Source organism: Calliphora vicina, chromosome 5, assembly GCF_958450345.1.
Source record: "Calliphora vicina chromosome 5, idCalVici1.1, whole genome shotgun sequence".
In the NCBI taxonomy this organism is placed as follows: domain Eukaryota; kingdom Metazoa; phylum Arthropoda; class Insecta; order Diptera; family Calliphoridae; genus Calliphora; species Calliphora vicina.
In genome coordinates, this window is record NC_088784.1 from 77528156 (window position 1) to 77554989 (window position 26834).

The following is a 26834-nucleotide window of genomic DNA, read 5'->3' on the forward strand; positions in this document are numbered from 1 at the left end:
TACATCTTTTACAATGCTAAAGTGCTTTAGCATTTTTTTCCACTGGGATGATTCACTTTTCTTAATTGATTGAATAGTTAAATTGAACTAGGTCTTTTTTGATAATTAATACAATTTTATTAACCAAGTTCATTGGGCCAAATATGGCTTACAAACTACTCACTACTCTTTCATGAAATATACAACTCAATATTTAGCAATGGAGCTGGTTTCCTTTAGAATAATAATATAAATTTTATTAGAAAGAGACAACATATAGGAATAATTCCCAAACCAAATATGTTTGAATGGTAAATAAAGGTTTGTTAGGCCTTCTTTTTCTAGGCAATTTTGAATGTGTATGGCATTGTTTACAAGTAGAAGCAATGTCCTTCTAGAACAGCTTCTGCGAGAATGTAGAATAGAATAAGTAGTGCATATTTTAGAATGTATAAATGTGTCTTTTAGAATAGCTTAAAAGTGAAGCATTCGAATTTTTTTCCGCTGGAATGATTCACTTTGCTTGAGTGAATAGTTAAATTAAACTAGGTCTTTCATGAACTATACAACTGTATATTTAACAATCGGGCTGGTTTCCTTCAGAATAATAACATAAATTTTATTAGAAAGAGACAACATATAGGAAAAATTTCCAAAACAAATATGTTTGAATGGCAATTTTGAATGTGTATGACATTGTTTAGAAGTAGAAGCAAAGTTCTTCTAGAACTTCTGAGAATGCAGAGTGTAAGAGTATCGTATCTTTTAGAAGGTTTAAATATGTCTTTTAGAATGGCTTACAAGTGAAGCCCCAGTTGTTTTCTCCAGTGGAAAAATACTGCGATGATTCACTTTGCTTAATTGAGTGAATAGTTAAATTGAACTAGGTCTTTCATGAACTATACAACTCTACATTTAACAATCGAGCTGGTTTCTTTCAGAATAATAACATTAATCTTATTAGAAACGAGACAATATATAGTAATAATTGCAAAACCAATCATATTTGAATTGTAGACCTTATTTTTCAATACAATTTTGAATGTGTAAGACAATGTTTAGAAGGAGAAGCAAAGTTCTTCTAGAATTGCGTCTAGGAGAATGCGGACTGTAATGAGTATTGCAGTTAGAATGTGTAAATATGGCTTTTAGAATGCATTAAAAGTGAAGCCTTTGGGTGTATCACTTTGCTGAATTGAGTTAAGAGTTGAATTGAACTAGGTATTTCAAATAATGTACATTTCATAATTATGAACTAAATTTGTATATTGTGTTCTTCTAACATTAATATTTTTCTTGTTTAGTTTGAAATTTTTATATTCCTTAGCAGAAATTGAACATTACTTTAAACTATGTATGTTTGCCATAATTTAAGCCACTACTGTAGTATATATAAAGTTACTGATTAAATACATAATTCGAATATGATTTTAATTATATACTTCTTTCTTTCTTTCTTTTTTTGTTTTGTTTTTCTTCTGGGTTATATTATGTATACATATATTTCAGTTAATCTTCTTTTATTATTAATATTTTTGAAACAATTTATTTTATTATTATGTTTTAATTTAATTTCTGCAAATACATGACATACACTGACAATAATAATAATAATTTAATTTAATTATAATAATCATAATAATTATAATAATGTTTTTTTGTTTTTTGTTATATGACAATTTTTACTATTAACTTGTTTGTTGTTTATTTAAATTTAGCTTAATTGTATAGTATGGTTTTTTTTGTTAAATTATTTTAATTAATTTGTCATTATTAATATTATTTTTTATTAAATATATATAGTATATTTATTTATTTATATATATATTAAATATTGTTTTAGTATTATTTAATAATTTGTAAATATGTATAATTGTTTTTTTGGTTTTTATAAATTATTATTTAATTTCTTTAGTTTTTAATTTAATTTGTGTTTGTGTGTGTATATAAGTGGTTTTTGGTTTTAATTCTTTTATTTTTTTTTTTAAATAAAAACCGAAAAATGTATTGTTTTTTATTTCCATGATTAATTTTTCTTGTTACTAAATATTTTTTTTGCTTTTATTCTGTTAGGTAAGTAAACAAATGTTGGTAGATAGATAATTTAACAATTACAATTAGCATTGGGTGTGCCTTGAGGTTGATCGGTCAGTCTTTGGCCCTTTTGGCCGCCACCTACTAACGTTGGATCTGCATCTAAGCTTTCGGACATTTTATCGCAAATAATATCAACCAAACGTTCAAAAACAGCCTATAATAAATAAATTAATTGTATCTAAGTAATATTCTTTTTATTAACTATCTAATAAACCTACCTTAACATTCACATTCTCTTTGGCCGATGTTTCAAAGAACTCCACACCCAATTGATCGGCCAATTGACGACCACGTTCAAATGAAATGACACGCTGATCTTCCATGTCGCATTTATTGCCCACCAATATAACTTGTGCGTTATCCCATGAATACGTTTTGATTTGAGTTACCCTAAGAATTTTTTTTTATTATTTTCTCGTTTTATTTGATCATATTTTCAGTTTTGTTACTCACCAATCTTGCACAGAATTGAAACTGTCTTCGTTCGTGACATCATACATTAAAATGAAACCCATGGCACCGCGATAATAGGCTGTTGTTATTGTTCTATAACGTTCTTGGCCAGCAGTGTCCTGTTAAGTAGAGAAATTAAAGATTATGTTGTCAAAAAACTCATAATAAATATGTTTGTATATTACGGTGGCACTAAAACAAAGTTGTGGATGTTCCCAAATAAAAGTTTAATTCATTCTAAGATGCCGTTTCTCAAAATTTTTATTGAGGCTTCAGTGGTGGGTTGGATTTAATTATTATTTTAGTTTTTTCACATTTCTCTTAAAGGAAAAACTTGAAGTATTTTTACTATGTGAAAGATCATTGAACTTAAAAATGCGAGATTTACAATAGATGGCGTATCTTCTGAACGCGGTTATAAAAACTTATGTATATGTCATTTTGAAGGGTACATATCTGTCATTTACTTTTTTAATTAAACAAGTAAGAGAGCTATATTCGGCTGTGCCGAATCTTATATACCCTTCAACAAATTATAGTTCAAAATACAAATTTTAAATATTTTTAAGTAAACAACATTTATTTTTTTCTTCCAAAGTATTTTTTTTATTTTTTGGAAAAAAAATTTTCAAATTGTTTTTTTTAAATTTAAAATTTTTTTTTAATATTTAGCGAAAAAAAATTTTAATGAAAAAAAAATTCGGTTTAAAATTTTTTTTTTTGATTTTGACCCATTGTTGGTCCAACTTATATACGTCATTGCAAAGGTCTATCACAAGATATCCATATTGTCTATATTAATGACTTAGTAATCCTGATATAGGTCAAAAATCGAGGTTGTCCTGGTTTTTTCCTCATATCTCAGTCATTTGTGGACCGATTTCGCTGATTTTAAATAGGAAACTTCTCGAAAGCATGTCTGATATCCGGGGTCTTCAGAAAATTGATTTCAACAGACAGACGGACATGGCTTAATCGACTCCGCTATATATAAGGATCCCGAATATACAGTGGTTGACAAAACAATGGAAACTTATCCAAATATTCCATATGTAGCCCAAAATTTTAAATATTTTTTTAAAATAAAATTTTTTTTTTAGTATTTTACTTGTATAGTTTTATTTATATAAATTAACTGAAAAACAAACAACATAATTAATTATATTCTGAAAAAAGGGAACAAAATTAAAAATATTCACTATTTCGCTACTGACAAAACAATGAAAACTTTTAAACTTCTGCATGAAAGAAGTGTAAAACGAAAATAATATTTAAAAGAACGATGTAAAAAGCATCCTGTTTACAGTTATTTTATTTTTAAATTCTTGTAATTTTTCACAATTTCTTTTTCTATGTTTTTCGCATAATTGTTTTTTTTCAAAGTTAACGAAAATGGCTAAAGTTAAGATTGGTGAAGACTTAAAAAATAAAATAATTAAGGATTTTAAAGCTGGTTTAAAACAAAAAAGTGTCTGTGATAAATATTCAATAAATAAATCAGCAGTTTCAAAAATTATAAAGAAATTTCGTGAGACCGGTTCTGTAAAAACTCAACATTTAGGTGGAAGACATCGTAAGACTACTCCTAGACAAGATAATTTAATAGCGAGAGAGTTGAAGAAATTCCAAAAATAACTACTCGAGAGGTTGTTAATAGCCTAAAATTAGAAATAAGTACCCGAACAGTTAGTCGCAGGCCAAATGAGCCTGGTCTTGGTTGCTATCGTCCTGTGAAAAAACCACTCATTTCTAAAAAGAACCGTTTTGCTCGTCTACAATTTGCCAGGGATCATTTAAACTGGTCGATACAGAAATGGAATACTGTCCTCTTTTCCGACGAATCCAAATACAATTTAAGAGGCAGTGATGGGAGAACATTTGTAAGACGACCAAAGGGAAAAAGATTAAATTCAAAGTACACAAATAAGACTGTAAAGTTTGGCGGTGGCAATATTATGGTATGGGGATGTTTTTCAGGGCAAGTTATGGTCCCAATTCATATTATAAAAGATACCATGACAGGTATAAGATACAGAACCATATTAAACGATGTTATGTATCCATACGCTGAGGAAAATATGCCCCTAGTTTGGAGATTCCAACACGACAACGATAGAAAAAACACCTCTAGGGTTGTAACCGAGTGGTTACAATCCAACGAGGTACGTGTTTTGTAGTGGCCTGCCCAATCGCCAGATCTCAATCCCATAGAAAATCTATGGGAAATTGTAGATCGTAAAAAAAGGACCCAAAATTACACCAGGAAGGAAGATTTATCGGAGGCGGTTATAAGGGAATGGCAAAATATTTCCAAGGAGACCATTGACTCTTTAATTGGTTCAATGCATCGTCGATGTGTAGCAGTTATAAAAAATAAGGGATACCCAACAAAATATTGAGTTATTGCAAAGTTTAGACCATATTTGTTAAAATAATTCCCATGGTTTCCGTTGTTTTGTCAATACCGTAATAAATAAAGAAATCTTTTAATTTTGTTTTCTCATTTTTAGAATTTAATTAATTATGTCCTTTGCTTTTTGTTAAATTAAGTTAATAAAAGTATACAAATAAAATACTACAAAAATGTTAAAATTTTTTAAAAAATTATTTCAGATTTTAGGCCTCTAATGAAATTATTGGAAAAGTTTCCATTGTTTTGTCAACCACTGTATATACTTTATAGGGTCGGAAAATTATATTGTGGAAATTACAAACGGAAGGGTATAATAAATAATAAATCCAAATAAAAATTAAATTTTTATTAAAATTAAAAAAAAAAATAGAAAATTAATTACATATGGCGATCTTAATAGAAGTGACCTGTCCCATTTCAAAACACGCACCTCATTGGACGTATATAAGACCATAGTAAGCTGGACCTATAATGGGTCAAAATCGGGAATAATATTTTTTAACTCGAATTTTTTGTTTTCACCAAATTTTTTTTAAAATTTAAAAAAAATTAAATTTAAAAAAAAAAATTTAAAAATTTAAAATAACAATTCGAAAAACTATTTTTCCCAAAAAATTAAGAAATAAAAAACTTTGGAAAAAACAATAAATTTTGTTTACCTAAAAATATTTAAAATTTGTATTTTGAAGTATAATTTGGTGAAGGATATATAAGATTCGGCCCAGCCGAATATAGCTCTGTTAATTGTTGAATATTTATTTATTGAATATTTAGGGAAGTTTCCAGTATAATGTCAACAACTGTTTATGTGTTTACAAAGAAAATTATAAAACTGTTTCATAATAATAAATCGTGTATAAACTTAGCGAGATATAAGGTCTTTAGCGCCGAATATTTTTTTCACACAAAATCAAAATTTTGAAGCAATACCAGTAATTTATCCAACAGGAATTAGAGCTCACACTAGGCCTAGTTTCTAGCTAGTCAAGTTTAGCTAGCTATAGTCTAATATGTGAATTAGAAATGGTAACATTTCCATGTTGTCTAATTAAAAAGACATTTATCATATAACTATTTACAAAACATATAAAAAACACTTTTTAATTAAAATCTTTGCTGAATTTAATAACATTTGAGGAACACCCACAACTTGTTATTATTCTAGCTCAATACTCCCCAGTTAAAAACAAATATATGCACTCGTATAAATAAACATAGAAATATATTCATTCCATCAACCACAATGACGGCATGAACAAAAAAGCCCTGAACAATTTTATAGACACGAATGGATTCTATTGAATTTGCTAAATAAAAAAAAAATAATAAAAAAAACTGTAACATTCAATTTATATGCAGGTTTCAGTTTATGGTGTTAATAAATGTTAAACAACAAAACAAACAATATAGACAACAAAATAAAATAAGCAAACACCTTCGTTACCCCAACCCCACTCGACCCATTGACCCACAAAAAAATAAAAAAAAAATAAAACCAGAACAGATACCTATAGATGATAGAAAGGCAGACAGCAGTCTAGTGTGAATAATGATGATGTTGCTGATGATGACACTTACCCATATTTGTAGTTTCACGCGTTTGTCATGACGAAAGACTGTTTTCACTTTGAAATCGATGCCAACCGTTGACACAAAGGCAGATGTGAAACTGTCATCGGCATAGCGGAACAGAAAACTCGTTTTACCCACACTCGAATTACCGATTATCAGCAATTTGAACATGTAATCGAAATTCTGATCGGCAGCATCTTTTTGCCATTTTGGATCACCAGCATTGGCCATCTGGAAAAACAAAGAATGAAATAGTTAAAGATTTTATTTAAATGTTTACAAAAGAAAATACATGTTCTTTATATATTTATTTCTATTTAAAAAGAACTAAAATTTACTACAGTTTCTTGTATTTTAATGTTGCCCTAATTTTTGTAGCATGAAAATAAATGTTTTGTTATATCAAGCATGTATACAGCGCCGGTTAAAAATATAGTCTAGAATTATGTGCTGTTTTTCTATAGCGAACGAGTACTTTGAGTGGAAATTTAACATGTGTTTTGTTATTGTAACAGAAACAAAATACATGTAAAACGTCCACTCAAGGCACTCGTTCGCTATAGAAAAACAGCACATAAGTGCCGGTTTACACCATGATTTTTACGACATCGTTTTTTCTTAATTCTCTTTTGAAGTTGCTTTTACTCCACCCCTCTTATCCACAAACTCAAAAAATCAAAAGAGAATTAAGAAAAAACGACGTCTTAAAAATCATGGTGTAAACCGGCACTAAGAACATTCTTTAATAATACCCAGCAAAATCTTGCATTACCATGTAATGGATTAAATTCCTAACATGACCGATCCTTACGAAAGTTGGTAGAAAGATTTAGGTTCATATAGAACTTGTTAATGTCCAATTTCATCACGATATTAATTATTATAAGACAATTATGAATGTTCAAGTAATTTTCAAAGGGGGACCTTGGGTCAACTAGTGAAAAATGTTGCCAGATTTCCCCCATACTTTACAGTATAATTTCAGAGTACTTAGATCTAAATTGTGCAAAATTTTATCAGGAATGCCGCATAATTAACATATTTATGACTGCTCAAGCAGTATTCCGGGGGGACATATGTATGGGGGCTAGGTGAAATCATGGATACCAAACAAACCTTATCAACAGAGAGTTAGCTTCTTTCGTTAGGGCCCTATCGTGTTTTCAACAGACAGACAGACGAACGGACATAGCTAGATCGTCTTAGAATCTTATTAGGACCCAGAATAAAAGCGGTACATCTATACTATTTAAACATTGTTATTATAAATTATTTTGCCTCGATGCACTGTGTGTGCTATTTTTGCAAACTCCGTTGTCTGTTTAACATTTCTGCTTTTTTGGTACTTGTGTGTCATTATTGAAACTTTGTTTTTATCGCATTAAAATGTTTGAAAAAAAAGCGCTGTAACTTTATATTTAGTGTCAACTTAAACATTTTATAAAATTCAATTAAAAATTGTGTTTTTATTTTCAATGTTATAAATAAGTTTTAATTAAAATTTAATTATAGCCAGCTATAGCATCTTTAATATTGTATAGAGAAATGAAAAGGTATAATATCAAAGCATTGAATTAATTCTATTTGAGCTTAATTCACTAGAATATTAATTCGGAAAGCCATTCTGAACAAAACCAATTGTTTGGTTTCATTCAAAGGATCTTCCGTCATAGGATCTTTCAACTTAGGTTTTTAAGGAAAAAAAATGACCACGCCCAATTTTTTTGATTTATCTAAAATCGGAAAACGTCTGCACCTATGTATATGGCTAATTTTTTTGTTAAATGTTCGTAGTAGTCCAATTTATGTTATTACTGAAAGAAAAATTTACCACGCCCACTTTTTTCAATTTATCTAAAATCGCAGAATGCCTGGATCGATTTGGGTAATTCTCTTTGCAAATAAAAAGCAGTTTAGTAGTTTAAAAATTGTAACAACTCTTTATTTATTCAAATGTACAATGACAGAATTAAATGGTCGCTCAGTGTTTTTATACACGTTTATAAATTCGAGAAATACAGACACACTTTATAATGTACACAAATTCACTGGAAAATACAGCACACTTTAAGGCACTCAGTTGATGTTTATTTACACACCGTCTATCATGAACTAACTAACTAACGACTGCAACTATTTATACACACGCCATCTCTCGTGAACATTCTACAACGATCTTAACGGACAATATTCGAATTCTAGAGCTTTCGAAGTTAATATTAGCAGTTTAACAGTCAGTGTTGCCATACTTACAAACAATGCCAATCAACCGCATGCTATCAACATTGTTGATAAGTAGAAGCTTCTACTGATGGAAATGTTTATAACAACGATGTAGAATGTAGCTGACAAACCGTTAAATTCAAATCATTTGCCATTCATGAAACCCGTCCGACTTGTGTTCATTTAACCGTATATCTGGAAAATAGTCAAAGAGTGTACTTTACTGTGGAGAAATTATTATATTAGTTGATCGACCACCATCTACAGCATTGACTAGATTTTTTGCCGGAATGATGAATTTTACTTTTACACAGTCCAATTCAAGAAACGATGAGTGTTTCTATTTGCATTTGCTTTTGGTCAACGTTTGTGGTCATTCCAGGATTTGCGAACTATTAATTGCGAATTGTGTGACACGTATAGCGAAGAGTGTCAACGCTTGTGATTGTTAGAGAATGACACTCATTGGGAATACACATCAAATACCAGAGCTGTAAATGAATCACTCATTTTTGAATTAATTCGCGAATCATTCACACAAAAAAATGAATTGAATGAAATTTGAGTCAATTCAAATGAATTTCGTAAAAATGAATTGCAATTCGTTTCCAATTCAAATGAATTGAATTGATTTTGAATTAATTCAAATGAATTTGGTAAAAATGAATTGCAATTCGTTTCCTATTCAAATGAATTGAATTGATTTTGAATTAATTCAATTCATTTACAATTCATTTGAATTGAATTGATTTGGAATTAATTCAAACGAATTAGAAAAAAAATTAGCAATTCATTTCCAACTCCGACGCGAAATTCGCAGCATATTTAGCAGATTCTTCAATGTCATTAAGTATGCAGTATAATTAATCGACGGTTAAAAAGTCTTCTTTTAAATATAATGCGCCGTTACCATCGTCAGCTGGTGTTGAAAGATTATTTTCGTACGCCTCTATTCTAAACATCCCTAAACGTGGATTTCTTTCAGATGATAATTTTGAAAAGCTATTGTTGTTTAAGGTGAATGATGCATTCTAATTAAATCTAATTAGCCTTATTTATGAAACTCAATTGTGTTTTGAACTACATACATTGTTATTTTTCCTGATTTTTGATTATTTTTGGAAGATAGTTTTATTTTTTTGAAATAAATATAATATAAATATTAGCAAAAAGTTTGTTGTTGGGTGGTCGTGGGTCACAAAATTTCAAAAATTATTAATTGCTTCTTGAATATTAAATGTCGTTCAGTGTATTTCAAAATAAAAATCAGTTCTTCTTGAAGAAATAAACTCCAAACACCATGTTTTCGTATACAGGACAAGGCTTTTCAATTTTTGTACTGGATATTTTCATTTTGGTAGGAGAAATCTTTCATTCCCCCTAGAGATCTGCTCTTGAATTTGATTGATTGCAACTCATTTTTGAATCATTCATTTGAATTGCTAATTCTTTTTTCTAATTCATTTGAATTAATTCAAAATCAATTCAATTCAAATGAATTGTAAATGAATTGCAACTCATTTTTACAAATTCATTTGAATTGAAAATGAATTGAAATTCATTTCTGCCTAATTCGTTTGAATTGATTCAAATTTCATTCAATTCATTTTTCCAATTCAATGAATTAATTCAAAATTTAGCTAATTCATAATGAATTAAAATCAAAAAAGAATGATTCATTTACAGCTCTGTCAAATACGAACATTGTTTTCGATAATTATATCAACATGCTTCCAATCCAAACCGACTGATTTGTGGAGCAAATACAAAGATGCTATGTGTGCTGATATTTTGCATTAGATGCGTATTAGAACATCAAATCCAAATTATTAACGAGGCTTTGGTATTAATTGAGGATATTTGCTTAATGATGTCGATGCACGATGCATTTAATCAAGAAAACAATAGCGGAGTTCACTATTAAGAGCGAATGGTCTTGCATCATTGCAAATGCAAAATTTTACCGTAATCCAATAACAAAATACACACAAAAACCTATAAAATTTTGCATTTGCAATGATGCAAGACCATTCGCACTTAATAGTGAACTCCGCTATGACTTGAGGGAATCGGTTGTGAAAGTTGGAACTGGAGGAATTTTTTCGGAAAAACTTTTTGATTTTGGCAACGATATGCTCGCAGAATGATATTGCATTTTCACTGCAGCTATGTTGTTGGAAGGCGGTGGAATTGCTCATTCAGCACTCAAGTTGCCATTGAATATACAAATCAATGAAAATCCAACATGTAAGATTTTGCAGCAAAGCAATCTGACTTTCAATGGCTCATAAAAACTCTGTCATTTTAGATAATATGTTGCAAAATTTACAAAATTTCTGAAAGATGAATTTTTGATAAGCTTTTAAAAAGTTGGCCGAATTTGGTGGGGTTTAAACAATCAGAAGCCTGTTAATGAAGAATTTTGAGTTTAATTTGTCAATTTCATGTTGCGATTTTTTGCTTGCAAAATAGCGAAGTTTGGTTGGATGACCAAAAAAAAAAGAGGGGAAGAATGCTGCTGAATATCTCAGTTAGATGGGAATTTCCCGCCCTATTGTCTCCACCTTTTTAAATCTGAAAAATTTTACCTCAGCTTTGAAATCAGCAATCTTGAATACCCCTGTATATCGATTTTCATCCTTGTAGTTTAGGCTACAAAAATGGGTGAAATTACCTATAGTGCATTGTAGGTCGTTTCGTCTCCGCTAAATATAAAATATACTTTTCCAGCAATATCAACAGTTAATCTATTTCGTTTTTTGAATGGATGGAACTTTAAGTCATTTGTTAAATGCAGCAGTTCAAACGTTTTTAATAAATACCCACATAAATTCCCCAAAAAAAAAAATAGAATCCCATATTTAAAAATTAGCTATGTATTGCAAACATTTCAAACAGCTTTAAAAGGACATGATTTTTCGCTTAGATTTCAGTTAAGAAAAAAGATTACGTTTCTGAAAAGTAACTTTTTCATTTTATATGAAAAATTGTTTAAATCCTTTTAGAAATATGTATTTAAATACTTTCTTAATAAGTCTTGAATAAAATTGCGTCAGCAAATTGAGTTTTTGCATGGCAGACTGACTTTTTGCCAACCCGCTTCATTTGTATCTATTTATTTATATTTTTTATACAAAAATTTTATGTATGTGTGCACCGGAAATGACTAAGTGGCATTCAGGAGTATTTCTACCAAATAAGGACAAGAACAACAACAACAATAACCAAAAACACGCATAAGTGTTTCCGTTATAAGTGGATGCACTTAGTTACAAGTAAATGCTCGCACATAATTACAAACATAAACAAAAACATTTACAAAACTCACTGACACGTACAAAAACAAGAGTATCTTCTGCCTTTTTAACTTTGTTTCTTTTTGTTTTCTTACAAATTCAACAGAACAACAGAGAGCGAGTGAAAAAACAACTGTTGTTAAGTGTACAGAAATAAGGGGAATGAAGAAAGAAAATGGAGAAGAGAAATAACATGTTTCATTTTATTATTGTATTTTTTTCTCTTTGCATTTTAATGCATGATGATGCAATATTATTTACACAAACAATGAAAACGACAACAACAAAACTGTGTAATAATAAATAACGGGAGATGAATGTAAATACATGTAAGTGTGTGTTAGTGTAATAAACAACAAAATTTATGCAAGTATGACTTCATAAAATTCAAAATGGAGTGCGAGGGTCTGGCTCTATATATTCTTTTGTTTAGTTACACAAATATTTACAAGTTGTTCCGTACTTGAATAGGAATAGAAAGAAGAATATGTATTTTGTCCTCAAGAAATTAGACCACAAAAGCAGAAGAAAATGAAAGAAAAGTTTTGCATAAACCATAGAGAAACTAAATTTAATTAATATTTTCGTCATGACATCAACTGAAGGATATTTACATAGACGTTTAGTTGGCTGGACTGTCGACTTAAATTTTTAAGATGGTTCTCTTTTGTAAAGAAGTTTTATTTGTTTTAAGGAAATATATAAACATACGAATATGTACATATATGTATGTAAATATGTGATGCTTAATGGGTTTTAGACTTTAAATTCAACCACTATAATTAACTACTTACATACTACATACTCGTACTAATGTATGTACTTGTCATGATATAATCAGATAAAATTTATTTTATTCACTTCGCTTTTTGAGCTTGAGAAATGAGATAAGAATTACATATACACACAGAAAAAGGAATGGTTGGAAAACGATTACAATTACGAAAATATAGTACAGGTATTTGAAATTCTTTATTAATTATCGGAAATATACATATAACTCCAATAAATATTCTTCAATTACAGCAGTTAAAGCATTCCTACTGTTTATTAGTTACTGCAATCGCACTCACTATTTATTAGGGTATTCAATCGATTAACCGTTAACCGATTAATTTTGGACGGTTAACTGTTCGAATAATTTAAAAATTGCCGATTTTCAAATAACAAATAAACAGAAAATTTGTTTGTATTTATTTTTACCTTTCAATTCAAATACAAATTTCAAATTAAAATTTTTTGAACATTCAATAAACATGATAAGTGAGTATGTATAACAACTGACATATTTAATTTACATGTCTTTGTTTGTATTTAAATGTATAGACGAAACTTTTTTTTGAAATGAGTCTTTTATCATAACTAAACGAAACAATTACACAGAAAAAATTATATTTCAATTCAAAACATTTATCCCATATTGAACTGGTTTCAATTATTTCATAATTAAATCAATTCATTTGCTCAAAAACAAAATTTCTTGATATTTTCTATTGAATTTTGAGTTTTGAATTTGATTATTTTGGCAATTGAATATACAATTTTCGTTATTGGTTGAATTTCAAATACAAAAATTATTGAATAGATAATTTTCGTAATTGAAACACAAAAAACAACAAAAATGTGTTTTCAATTACGAAAATTATCTATTCAATAATTTTTGTATTTGAAATTCAACCAATAACGAAAATTGTATATTCAATTGTCAAAATAAAAAAATTCAATAGAAAATATCAAGAAATTTTGTTTTTGAGCAAATGAATACTTGATTTAATTATGTAATAATTGAAACCAGTTCAATATGTGACAAATATTTGAATTGAAACGGTTTAAGAAATAGTTTTTTCTGTGTAAACGTCTTTGAATGCTTTATGACATTTTACTCTTTCTTAAATAAATTTTAAACAAATCATGCGATTACAGTAATATAAATAATAGATGTTAATATCTTTCTAATCTCTATTTTATGTTTACAACAAAAAAAACACTCTCACACACAACAAAAATTGACTTTTATGAAAACTGTTAAAACTATATGAAAGATTATAGAACGGCGCATATTTTGTATTACTCAGTTCAAAAAACATGGATTTTGAGTTATGACGTTGTTGCAGGAAATAGGCGATACGTTTACAAAAATGATCTCAAATACGTTATTTGCTGTTTTTTTTTATGGTTTTGTACACAAAATTCGTTGTTGTATTTTCAATTTAAAATTAAAATAGAAATTATTCAGTTAATCGAATAATTTTAAATTAACCGATTATTAACCGAATAAATCTAAATCTCGATTAATTATTTGCTAGATTAACCGATTAATTGAATATCCTACTATTTATACACACTGCCATCTTCATCGAGTAGCCTTGATTGTTCTTAACGGACAAACCTAGTATATTCGAATTCTAAAGCTTTCGATGTTAATGTTAGCAGCTTAAACATTTAGTGTTGCCATACTTAAAAGCAATGCTAATCAAGCACATTCTACTGATGGACATGTTTATAAACATGATGAATGTTGCAGGCAGTCGTTGCAGACCATTAAATTCAAACGCTATTGCAAATTCGTAACAATATTTTTCTGATATAGGGGTTATATGCGACGGAGGGTCAATTATGGACCGATCCTCATAAAAGTTAGTTGAAAGATTTAGGTTTATATAAAACTTCTTTATGTATTTCATTACGATATTAATTATTATAAGACAATTATGAATTTTCAAGAAATTTTCTGAAGGGGACCTTGCATGTTGACCGATTTTCGCCATACTTTACAGTATTCAGTAATCTCTGAGTACTTAGAACTAATTTGTACAAAATGATATCAGGATAAATTGTATTTTAATTCAAATATAAAGACTTCTAACGGCTGGTTTCAAATTGCATCATGTTTCTCAACATTTCTGGAGACCTCTAATTGTGGACAATGTTGTTTACCGGTTGATTAACAGCAGTTTACATGACATTATTAACATAGCTGTGGAACAAACAACATTGTATAAAAGCTTTGAGTTTATCATTGTAGAAATAGAACTTTCATGAAGCTACTGGAAGGAAGATGGCGCTGTGTATAAATAGTGGCAGCGCACACTGGTCGATCCCATAGAATTTAGAAACACTCTTAAATTATAATTGCAAAAAAATTTAAAAATTTTGGCAAAAATGCAATCGTATAAAAACAAGAGTTCAAAATACATATTCTGATTGGCTTGCTTAAAAGCAGTCGATTTTGTTAAACTCACATGAGCGGGCGGGCCTAGCCCAGATTTAGTTTGCAATTTTTTCCATAAAAATTAGTAAGAATTCTTATTGATTTTTTATTTTTTATCAATTTTAAAAAAATTATAGTTTCACTTGTATGGGGAGTGGGTGTGGCAGTTGTCCAATTACGCCCATTTTTGGAAAAAATGTGTGTAATATCCTTATTATATATTGTACCAACAATTATAAATGTACTATTATTTATTACCGAGATATGGAATTTTGATTAACCAGAATGTCATAACCTCACACTGCGCGTTGGGGTGAATTTGGGTGCTAAGGTATGGTAGGGGGTGGGTATGAGTCATCAACTACTCCCATTATATCATTAAATAGTTCTGACATATTTATAAAGCCGTGGCCGAAATTTCAAACCTACACTGGAAGTATTTTTGGCCGCCGACTCCATATAGCACCGACCACTGTACAGGGGTTGTAGTAGTTAGATGATCATAGGCGATGTTAGAGTTAACATCAACTGCAATGCTCTTGTACATTATAAACTGTGTAATATAAGTGTGTGTATTAAAACACTATTGCTGTGTACATTTGAATAAATAAATAGTTGTTCCAATTTCAAACTACTAAACTGCTTTTATTTGTAATAAAAAGTATCCGGTTTATTTAAAGGAAATAAACCACCAAACGGTAATAACGTAACAATAATAATGTTTTTATTATAACAAAAATCACATGCTTTTAGTTTATACACGTTTATTTAAAACTATACAAAAATAAAAACTCAAATGGAAAACAACTATGCATAATCAATATTTTTTTAATTAAAACTGTAAATATGAAATGAAAAATATTCATAAATATTCCAGGCCACAGGATGGATACTGGCACATAAACTGTCCCCAAGCAATTGAAGGTTAAAACAAACCAACACTGAGGGAAAAAGATGCAGTAAATAGGCCATCCTAAAGGCCTTATTTAGCAGACACAAGGACACGACGTGACATTGGAAGCCAAGGCTTTGCATACTCGATTCTGTTAGAGGACTTCTAAAGAAGGCATATTAGAAGGTCTTCCGTTGAAGGCTTGTAAGAAACTTATATCAAAAGGCCGGCAAATGAAACTCTAATTGAAGGTCTGCTGAAGCAAACCTTTAAAGAGGATTATTAGAATACGTTCAATGAATTCCGCATAAAAATGGACTGTATATACAAAAAACTAATTTAACTAACTTCAGAACATAAAATTTTACAAAATACTATATTTTTTAGAAGAGTTTTTACATTCTTCTGGTTTCATGTAAAGGCTTATAATAAGGAGAGCAACATAAATTTTGTTATAGAGAGTTAACAGATGAGAGTAAATGCAAAACCAATCATGTTCGAATTTTTGAATAAAAGTTTGTTAGACCTGATTTTGCAATGCAATTTTGCATGCAAAATGTAGAGTCGAATGTGTATCGGATCTTATAGAATGTGTAAACTGATATTTAAGAAGGCCTTCAAAGTGAAACCCTAGTAAATTTTCCCGCTGGAAAAAATCTACGTGGACCACAACATCCACATAAAACTTTATCTATAGATACACACACAAACACTAATTTACCACTACAACCATAACTAATCATTCCGGTTAAAAACGTTATTTTGTAAAATCTACAGTGGGGTGTCAAGTTGAAAAATTTGTGAATAAAAATTTAGAACATTGAAAATACTCCAGTTGTTTTAAACACATTCTTATTTTTAAGGGACTTCCAATTGGGATTTCCGAACTTTGGAGATGTTAGCGGTCATATTGTTGATGCTACATCTGTCAAATTGCCTGTCATTTATTCAGTTTGTTTTGACAAATAGCGTTCAACAACACGTGGAAATGATAAAATTATTTTATCAAAATGGGTGTTCTTTTCGGGCAACGTTCCGTTAATTTTGAGGCCCATTTCTGGATTAAGGGATACGTCAATAAACAAAATTGTCGAATTTGGGAAGATACCAATCCACATGAGATCCAAGAACGTCCAATGTTTCCGGAAAAAAGTCACTGTTTGGTGTAGATTTTGCTTTGGTGGCGTCATTGTTCCATATTTCTTTGGTCAGGCCATCACCGTCAACGAAGAGCACTATAGGACGATGATTACCAACTTCTTTTGGCCTGAATTGGATGATATGGACACCAATGACATGTGTTTTCAGCATGCAGTACAGCTCAAGCCACATTGAACATTCTGCACGATGGATTTGAGGGCATGGCCATCTCAGTTGGAAGAGATGTAAACTGGCCATCGAGATCGTTCGATTTGACCCCGTTAGACTTTTTTGTGTGGGGTTTTTTTATGCTGCAGGTTTATGCGAATAAGCTACACTCCACAGCTGACCTCAAAGCCAACATAACCCTTGCGATCGGTCAAATTCAGCCACATTTATTCACCACAGTCATTTAAATTTATCATGCCCACTGTACAGAGTCAATCTATCTTTTATTGTATTGTAAATTGCTTCCGTTTGTAATAGTTCTCCAATGAAATGAGAAGGAGGAGGAGTAGGAGGTTCAGCATTATGTAAAACGAAGTATATTTGTATGTAAAACATTGATGTCCTTGAAAAACTATAGCAATTGTATGTATCTACTCTAAGAGTACGACGTGGTGATAAAAATAGAATAACCTCCAGTCATTAACGCATGAATACTTTTTTCACACACACACACACACTTCCACTCACTCCCAGTTACCCAGAGTTAACGGTTGGAAAAGTGATGTGAAGTCAAGAGAAGCAAACAAACTCTGGCAAGCAGGATAGATACAAAGATAGAATGGATGCCATTTGTTTATATGTATAAGCATCATGGTTTTTAAACAGGATAATAAAAAATACTAACACACTAACGCTCAAAGCCATATATACATACATTTAAACCAATACAAACATTTGTGGTCTCAACCACATGATGCCAAGGATGAAAATTGTAATTTATGCAATTTGTACTGATATCGATATTAAATGTACCAATATTTTTTGTTAAAGTACTTGTTAAAGATCTGGCGACTGGAAATTGCACTATCATTTTGAATTTAACGGTTTTAATGTCAGGTTTCAACATCCAACATCTTTTGTATATATTGTCATAAGTGGAGAGACATCTACTTATCAACACAATGCTGCCTACATTAATTGTTAGTGCTGCTAACATTAAACATTGAAGCTGCTAAATGTCCTAAGAATAGAACATTGTAGTTTCGTCCGTTAGATAATTCCTGAAACTTCTAGAAGATGGCAATGAGTAAGTTGCAGTCAGTCTGTTTATTGAAGGCGCAGCACATTGTCAGATTTCATTGTTTTTGTTGTAGACTTTTGTTTATGAATTTCAGAAAGTCCACAAAGTCTGGGAGCCGTTTCTGCTGATTTTCGGAAGTGGGCTTCATGTGGGAGCAATGACCAATTATGGACCGATCGTTATAAAATTTGGTGAAATGACTTCTGCATTATTTGTATTAAATTTTATTGTAATACCAACATTTTTAAGAGATTTATGCTACTTAAATTGGTTTTGCGGAAGTGGGCTATGACTAATTATGGACCGATCGTCACGAGATCGGCTTATATAAAACGTATTTGTGATGAATTTGGTTTGGATATCTATATGACTAAGATATTTATGAGAGTTTGACTATTTTCAAATATGGCAATAGTATGGGGCCTAGGATAAGCAATGAACCGATTCTAACCAAATGCAATAAGCTTCGTCCTTGGGGCTATATAAAAGCTTGTACAAAATTTTGTCGAATTATATTTAAAATTGCGACCTGTAGTTTGATTACAAGGTTTACATGGGCGGACGGACATCGCTAAATACACTCAGAATGTGATCCTGAGCTGATTGGTATACTCTAAGGGTGATGTTGGGACAATATTTTTTCACATTATAAACATCAGCAAACATAACCCACTATGCCCTCCTCACTATAGTGGTGTATGGTATAAATATTAAAATTTTTATTTTAACATTTGTATGGGAGGTAGGCGTAATACTTCCACGCCCACCAAAAATCATTGTATTATCTTGTATTTTTCAAATTCAGACTTTAGTCCCTCTAGATTACACAAATTTGACACTGTGCGCTGTTAGATTTAACATCAACTGTATTAACTACCAGTGTATCTTTAAAGTGTGTAATATAAGTGTGTGTATTAAAAGAGTGTGACTATTTAAATTTGTTGTGTAAATTTAAATAAATAAAGAGTTGTTACAAATTTTAAACTACTGATCACTTTTATTTGCAATTTAAAAGAACCCGGTTTATATAAAGGAAATAAACCACAATTTTTAAATAGTAAAAACGTAACAATATGAATTATCCAATTCCTTTGAACTGTGAAACAGCCTCACCCCCATAATATTGTCAGCGCAAAACTTGATTGTCTTATTTGAGATTTTGGGGTCAAATGACTTGACCTTCGGCTGCCTTACAAATGTTCTCCCATCTTTCTTTACTGTCTCCTCTTCTAGTTTAAATGTTCTTTGGCAAATTGTATACGAGTAGAAATTTTTTTTAGAAATAATATAATAGTTTTATTTCGCGGCGCTATAACAACCAAGGACAGCTTTATTTGATCTGCGGCTAACAGTTCGAGATAATCTGCTGGGGAGTAGTTTTTAATGCCGGGGAGTAAATTCTGCACCATCAATTTCAATGGTAAAAAATTGGTTTACTGAATTTCGTTGTGGCCGTACAAGCACGGAAGATGCTGAACGTTCTGGACGCCCAGTCCTGGTCTATACACCACGGTATGCCGTCGGAGATTGAAAGTGCGACAGATTGTGAAATCCATAGGCATCTCACATGGCTCACTGGTTTCAATTTTGAATGATCACTTGGGTATGAGAAAGCTTTCCGCAAGATGGCCGCCGTGTTTGAGATAATCCATGAATTAGGCTACGAAGCGCTCTTTTCCGCAATATTATCCGGATTATGACAGCCACATCAATGGCATTATGTATGGAATATAACATCGTACAAATCGGAGTTTCGCAGGGTGGCGCTTATTCGAAATATTAATTTTCAATGACTCTGGCGCATAAATCAACTGAATGATGTTGGCTTTGACGTAAGCTGAGGTTTGGGGCTTATTCGCATAGACCTGCGACTTAAGAAAACCCCACAAGAAAAAGTCTAACGAGATCAAATCGCACTATGGTGGCCAGTTCAAATCACCTCCACCTAAGATGACCATGCCCTCAAATCGTTCACGAAGAACGTCCAATGCGGCATGAACTGGGTGGCACGTGGCGCTGTCCTGTTGAAACCACTTATTTTTGGTGTCCATATCATCCAAATTAGGCCAAAAGAACATGGTAATCATCGGCCTATAGCGGTCGCTGTTGACAGTGATGGCTAGCCCAAAATTTAGATCAAACAGTGAATTTTGCAGATGAATTTTAGTATCGTCCCAAATTCGACAATTTAGTTTGTTGACGTTCCCATTCATTCAGAAATAGACCTCATTGTTGAAGATTTTTTGATAAAAATTTGCGGAGTTTTAATCAAATAAACAATTTTATCATTTGCAAATTTTGTTGAACGCTATAACCGTCCATGGTGATTTGGCAAAACAAATTGAATAAATGACAGCTAATGGACAGATGAAGCTTTAACAATATGGCCGTTATCAACTATCAAAGTTCGGAAAAAACCTTCAAAACCACATTATTTTAAAGTTTAATGCTTGACGACGCTGAAATTTGCTATAGTTGAATAGAAAACCTAGTCAATTTGAATTTCTTAGAAATAAAATTATAGGGAGAATCCATATCAAAACGGACAGAAAACTGCTATTTTCGGATTTGACATCTTCGATTTTAATGGAATTTACCAAAGGGTTCCTCAAATCTAAGACTATTTCATCGGAGAACCTTTTCATTTCAAAAAAATCGCGATTTGAAAATTTAAAAATTTGTTAAAATTATATACACATACATAATTGCCCATAACTTCGAAGCCACTCAAAGTCCAACATATTTTTTGATTCCATTTTAAAGGCAAAGAAAGATATTGTCCTTAAAATGGTGTGAAGTATATATTTCAATGTAAAAAATATCAAAGATCGCGGTGTTAAAAATTCAAAATGAAAATGATATGAGGGAACATAAACTCTTTATTATATTTGTGCAAAAATATTTCGATGCAGACTCGATTAGTTCAGGAGTTATAAAGAAAAACGTTATTAAAAGTACGTTTTTTCATATAAATTCATATACAAATTTGAGCACCTATGTTTTACCAAATAAATTTAAATATACTTCGAAATTTGACTTTTAACCTTTTGGAAGTAAACAATTTTATTCACACCATTTTAAGGACAATATATTTTCCTTTAAATTGGAATCAAACATTATGTTGAACTTTGAGTAGCTTCGAAGTTATGTGCAATTATGTGTATAAAATTTTAGACAATTTTAACAAATTTTTCAATTTTCAAATCGCGATATTTTTACATCGGAATGAGTTTCCATTGAAAAAGTCACTGATATGAGAAACATATTGGATATATTATGTATGTGGTAAATTTCATTAAAATCGGAGATGGTAAATCCGACTGCTGTCCGCTTTGACATGGATCTTCCTTATAGTTTTTGAAAATTTAAATTATGGAATATAATTTCCCAAAAAAGTTTCCATTGTATTGCCAACTATTGTATGTACTATTTCCATTACAAATCCGAAGATGTTGCAAATGAAACAAGTTTGAAAATTGTACCAAATATCCTGAAAAAAATGTATTTGATAAAAGGTCATGTTTTTGAAACATAAATTACCGAATATAGTTTTCAAAAAAAGTTTCCATTGTATTGTCACTCAATGATGTAAAACAGTTTTTAAAATAGTACCAAATGTCCTTAAATAAAAAGTACTATTATAGGAATATATGCATATTCATCTCTGACAACTACTTCTTGTAAATACAAATAAATAAATATATATTGTATGTATGTGTGTATTCTTTATTGTATTTAAGTATTAAAGTTAACAAGAATTTATGTCATGAATTTATAAGTTCTAGATTACGATAAAATGTTATATATGTATAAGTATACGTATGTATGTATGTATGTATGTATGTCTGTCTGAATTTAATATTAAGTAAAACATGTTGCAGCCTTGGCACTACTATAAGCTTTTGTCCTCGTTACACATGCATTCCCTCAAACACCCACATTCGCATATTTAATGATCCGATATGAATGTAGAGCAGCAACAGGTTGCCAGGCATCTGAATGTTTTCTTGCCTGCTTGCCACACACCCATTAAAAGTTGCAATATTCATTGTAAATACTTTAGTTTGTATTAAAACAAATGACTTATAAATGTGCATTTTATATTAGATCTTGCAATGTCTAAAGAGCATGACTACTCTACATTGATAATAAGGTATTTTAAGTTTTTTGCATTCAATTGTTCTAAATAATGAAAACAAATATGTATATTTTTATCAAACAATTTTACAAATCTATATAAATAAAAATAAAAATCAAATGTCTTTCGTTGGTAATTGCATCAGTTGAGTACAGCTGGACCGATTTGGACAATTTTTATACCCTTCGTAAGAAGGGTATATATAAGTTTGTCATTCCGTTTGTAATTTCCACAATATAATTTTCCGACCCTATAAAGTATATATGTATATTCTGGATCCTTATAGATAGCGGAGTCGATTAAGCCATGTCCGTCTGTCTGTTGAAATCAATTTTCTGAAGACCCCAGATATCTTCGGGATCCAAATCTTCAATAATTCAGTCAGACATGCTTTCGAGAAGTTTTCTATTTAAAATCAGCAAAATCGTTCCACAAATGGCTCAGATATGAGGAAAAAACCAGGACAACCTCGATTTTTTACCTATTTTTGATTTATATCTGGATTACTAAGTCATTAATATAGACAATATGGATATCAAATTATAGATATTTCAAAGACCTTTGCAACGACGCATATAAGATCATAGTAAGTTGGACCTACAATGGGTCAAAATCGGAAAAATATTTTTTAACCCGAATTTTAAATTTAAAAAAAAAAATTTTTAAATAATTGGAAAAAAAATTTTACAAAAAATTTAAAAAAAAATAAATTTTGTTTACTTAAAAATATTTAAAATTTGTATTTTGAAGTATAATTTGGTGAAGGGTATTTAAGATTCGGCACAGCCGAATATAGCTATCTTACTTGTTTCTATTAGTTTTTCTTAGTTTAGAGAACGCAGAAATGGTAAAAGTTGTATAAATTTCTACAGACAAATCAAAGATATATATTTTATATCCCCAAAATAAAGTTCAATTCATTAATTATATGTATATTAGAAATGCCATAAATCTGATACTAGAACGAAAATCAATTGAAAATTTGATACGTTACGGTTATCCAAAGTTACTGTCAACGTAAACAGAAATCTTAGGGAAAGAACGTCACAGACCACGTCTATTAGCTCCAAAATTTTAAAACTACCTGTGGCCAGTATTACATGCAAATGCTTCTGATAAAACATTGCAAAGAGTACTAAGGAGCAGAGCTGTAAATGAATCATTCTTTTTTGATTTTAATTCATTATGAATTAGCTAAATTTTGAATTAATTCATTGAATTGAAAAAATGAATTGATTGAAATTTGAATCAATTCAAACGAATTAGGCAGAAATGAGTTGCAATTCATTTCTAATTCATTTGAATTAATTTTGAATTAATTCAAATGAATTAGAAAAAAGTATTAGCCATTCATTTACAGTTCATTTGAATTGAATTGATTTTGAATTAATTCAATTGAATTAGAAAAAAATTTTGCAATTCAAATCAATGACCAAATTTCTAGGGGGAATGAAAAATTTCTCCTACCAAAATGAAAATATCCAGTACAAAAATTGAAAAGCTTTGTCCTGTATCCGCTCCTGATCAATGAAAACATGGTGTTTGGAGTTTGTTTCTTCAAGAAGAACTGATTTTTATTTTGAAATACGCTGAACGACAAAACACATTTAATATTCAAGAAGCAATTAATAATTTTTAAAATTTTGTGACCCACGACCACTCAACGACAAACTTTTTGCTAATATTTATGTAATATTTATTTCAAAAAAATAAAACTATCTTCCACAAATAATCAAAAATCAGGAAAAATAAAAATGTATGTAATGCTTGATGTCTTTTACATAAAAATTACAATTCAAATTTCAATCAATTCAAATGGGTTGGAAATGAATTCAATTCAAATGAATTGCTAATTATTTTTTCTAATTCATATGAATTAATTCAATTCAAATGAATTGGAAACGAATTGCAATTCATTTTTACCAAATTCATTTGAATTGATTAAAATTTCATTCAATTAATTTTTTTGTGTGAATGATTCGCGAATTAATTCAAAAATGAATGATTCATTTACAGCTCTGCTAAGGAGGAATAATTTGCACGGTGGAGCGCCAAGGAAAAAAATCATATTGTTACGAAATTGCATTATCACTTTGAATTTAACGGTCTGTAAAGAATGCTTACAACATTCATCATGTTTATAAACATTGTTTATAAGTATGAAAACTTTATTATGAAAACTGATAGAGCTCAAGTTGATCATTGTGGAATAGAACATTCTAGTTTTGTCCGTTAGATAATTCATGAAACTACTAGAAGATGGCAATGTGTATATAAATAGTAACAACGATTTTTGTAAGTTGGCTTTATATGGAAGCTAAGACTAATTATGGACTGATCATCATAAAATTAGGTGACACGACTTCCGTATATATATTAAACAATTATGACGGATTAAGGCTTATTTCGGGAGACTAGGGGACAGACAGACGGACGGACATCGTTTAATCGACTCAGAAAGTGATCCTGCTTCGATCGGTATACTTTAAGGTGGGTGGGTTGGGCTAATATTTGTGGGCGTTACAAACATCAGCTCAAACGTATAATACCCTCCCAACTAGGTTACGAATTATTATGTATTTGTTAGCGAATGGCCTGAAATATATTCCTACAAGTACTAGAGGCATGTACTACTGTGTTTGGTTTAATCAATCATTAGACATTTCCCCTATCACACAGATAATGAAAGTGTTATGAATTATCTTTCAATCCGTTTTTCCTTGTTCCTTTTTCTATATTAGAAGCATCATTGACCTCTTTGTCAGTGACGACTTAGTCTCATCTGATGTAAATGTGGAAAACAATCAGAATCTTGCTAAAAATATGTATAATGTATTAATGTATATATTATCTAGGACTTTTAAAATACATATATGTATGTATATCCCTCCCAAAGGCACTTTCAGTTGCAGTGTGTTATTTTTTTTTTATTATTATTTTGTTTTATAACTTTTATGAAATGTATTTATTTTATTTTTAAGGTTTAACTTTTTATTTTGTTTAACTTGTGCTGTTGGCTGAGTTTGTTTGTGTAACCTTGTGCTAAATATTATTTTTTTTTTTTAAATATAAATGTCAATGATAAAAAATATTTTATCACATACGTACATAGATGGATTCATAGATACTAGTATGTATTTATAATAACTTTTTTTAATGGAATTTTAAACTAAAGGTGAAGCTTTAAGCCATTATCCCCCACAGAAGTTTTCACAAAAGCATATATTGTATTAAAGAAATTAAATTTTTATACACAATTTTATGGCATAAATTATTGTATTGAATTGCAAGATTCTAAACATCTTGGTAGATTTCTAACAAACTTAATTAGGAGTGTTTTTGAAAAAGTAGTAAAAAAGTACTATTTTCAAAAAAAGTAATAAACATTAAAAATTTTGTAAATTTCATATTTGTAATCTTGTTTATATATAAAATGAGGATGAAAATTAACTTTTTTAACCAAATCTCCAAAAATATGAATTTTTAAAAAAGTAGTAAAAAGGTAGTTTTTTAGAAAATGTTAAAATTTTGTTTTAATACATATTTTTGTATTTAAAATTACTTATAACATATTAAATACAAACATTTTTAAAACAGTTGTATCAAAATCTCCAAAAATATGGGTTTTTTTTTAAAAAAGTACCAAATAAGTACTTTTTAAAAAAGTCGAAAATTTCCTATTTTTACCAAGTTTTATCATTTATTTACATAAAATGAGATTAAAAATTTTAATTTTTATAATTTTGTACTTTCTCAATCTTAAAAATATTAAATTTTTTAGTAGTTTTTTTCCACAAAAAATATTAAAATTCATGATTTCTTATTATATTTTGTACAAATTCGATATCTAAGTATAAATAAAAAAACTGAAGAACTTTCCCAAAATGTAAAAAATAGTAAAATAATTAGTAAATTAAATTTTGCTACTTTTTTTTATAATAATTTAAAAAAGTACCAAATTTAAGTTTGTGTTACAATCTACTAAAAAATTAAGCTAGTTTTTTGAAAATTTTTAAAAGCAATAAAAAAGAACCCAAAAATTACTTTTCTGAAATGTACATTTTTAATATTACAAATATGTTGACTTCTAAAAGCTCTAAACTATAAAGACTATTGAAAACTACGAATTTAAATTTTGTAAAAGAAGTACCTATTAGAAAAATCTAATAAA

General features: G+C 29.8%; 1 protein-coding gene across 1 annotated transcript in view; it reads right to left on the bottom strand.

The window, feature by feature from the left end:
• Nucleotides 1-2053: 2053 nt before the first annotated feature.
• Nucleotides 2054-26834, bottom strand: part of Rab3 (RAS oncogene family member Rab3) — a 48425-nt gene continuing 23644 nt past the window's right edge. Inside the window, exons 3-6 of the mRNA XM_065511842.1 lie at nt 6521-6745; nt 2530-2648; nt 2295-2466; nt 2054-2230 (exon numbers count right to left, since the gene is read on the bottom strand). Coding sequence (XP_065367914.1) covers nt 2084-2230; nt 2295-2466; nt 2530-2648; nt 6521-6745 — 663 coding nt within the window. The 3' untranslated portion in view covers nt 2054-2083. The remainder of the gene's footprint in view (nt 2231-2294; nt 2467-2529; nt 2649-6520; nt 6746-26834) is intronic.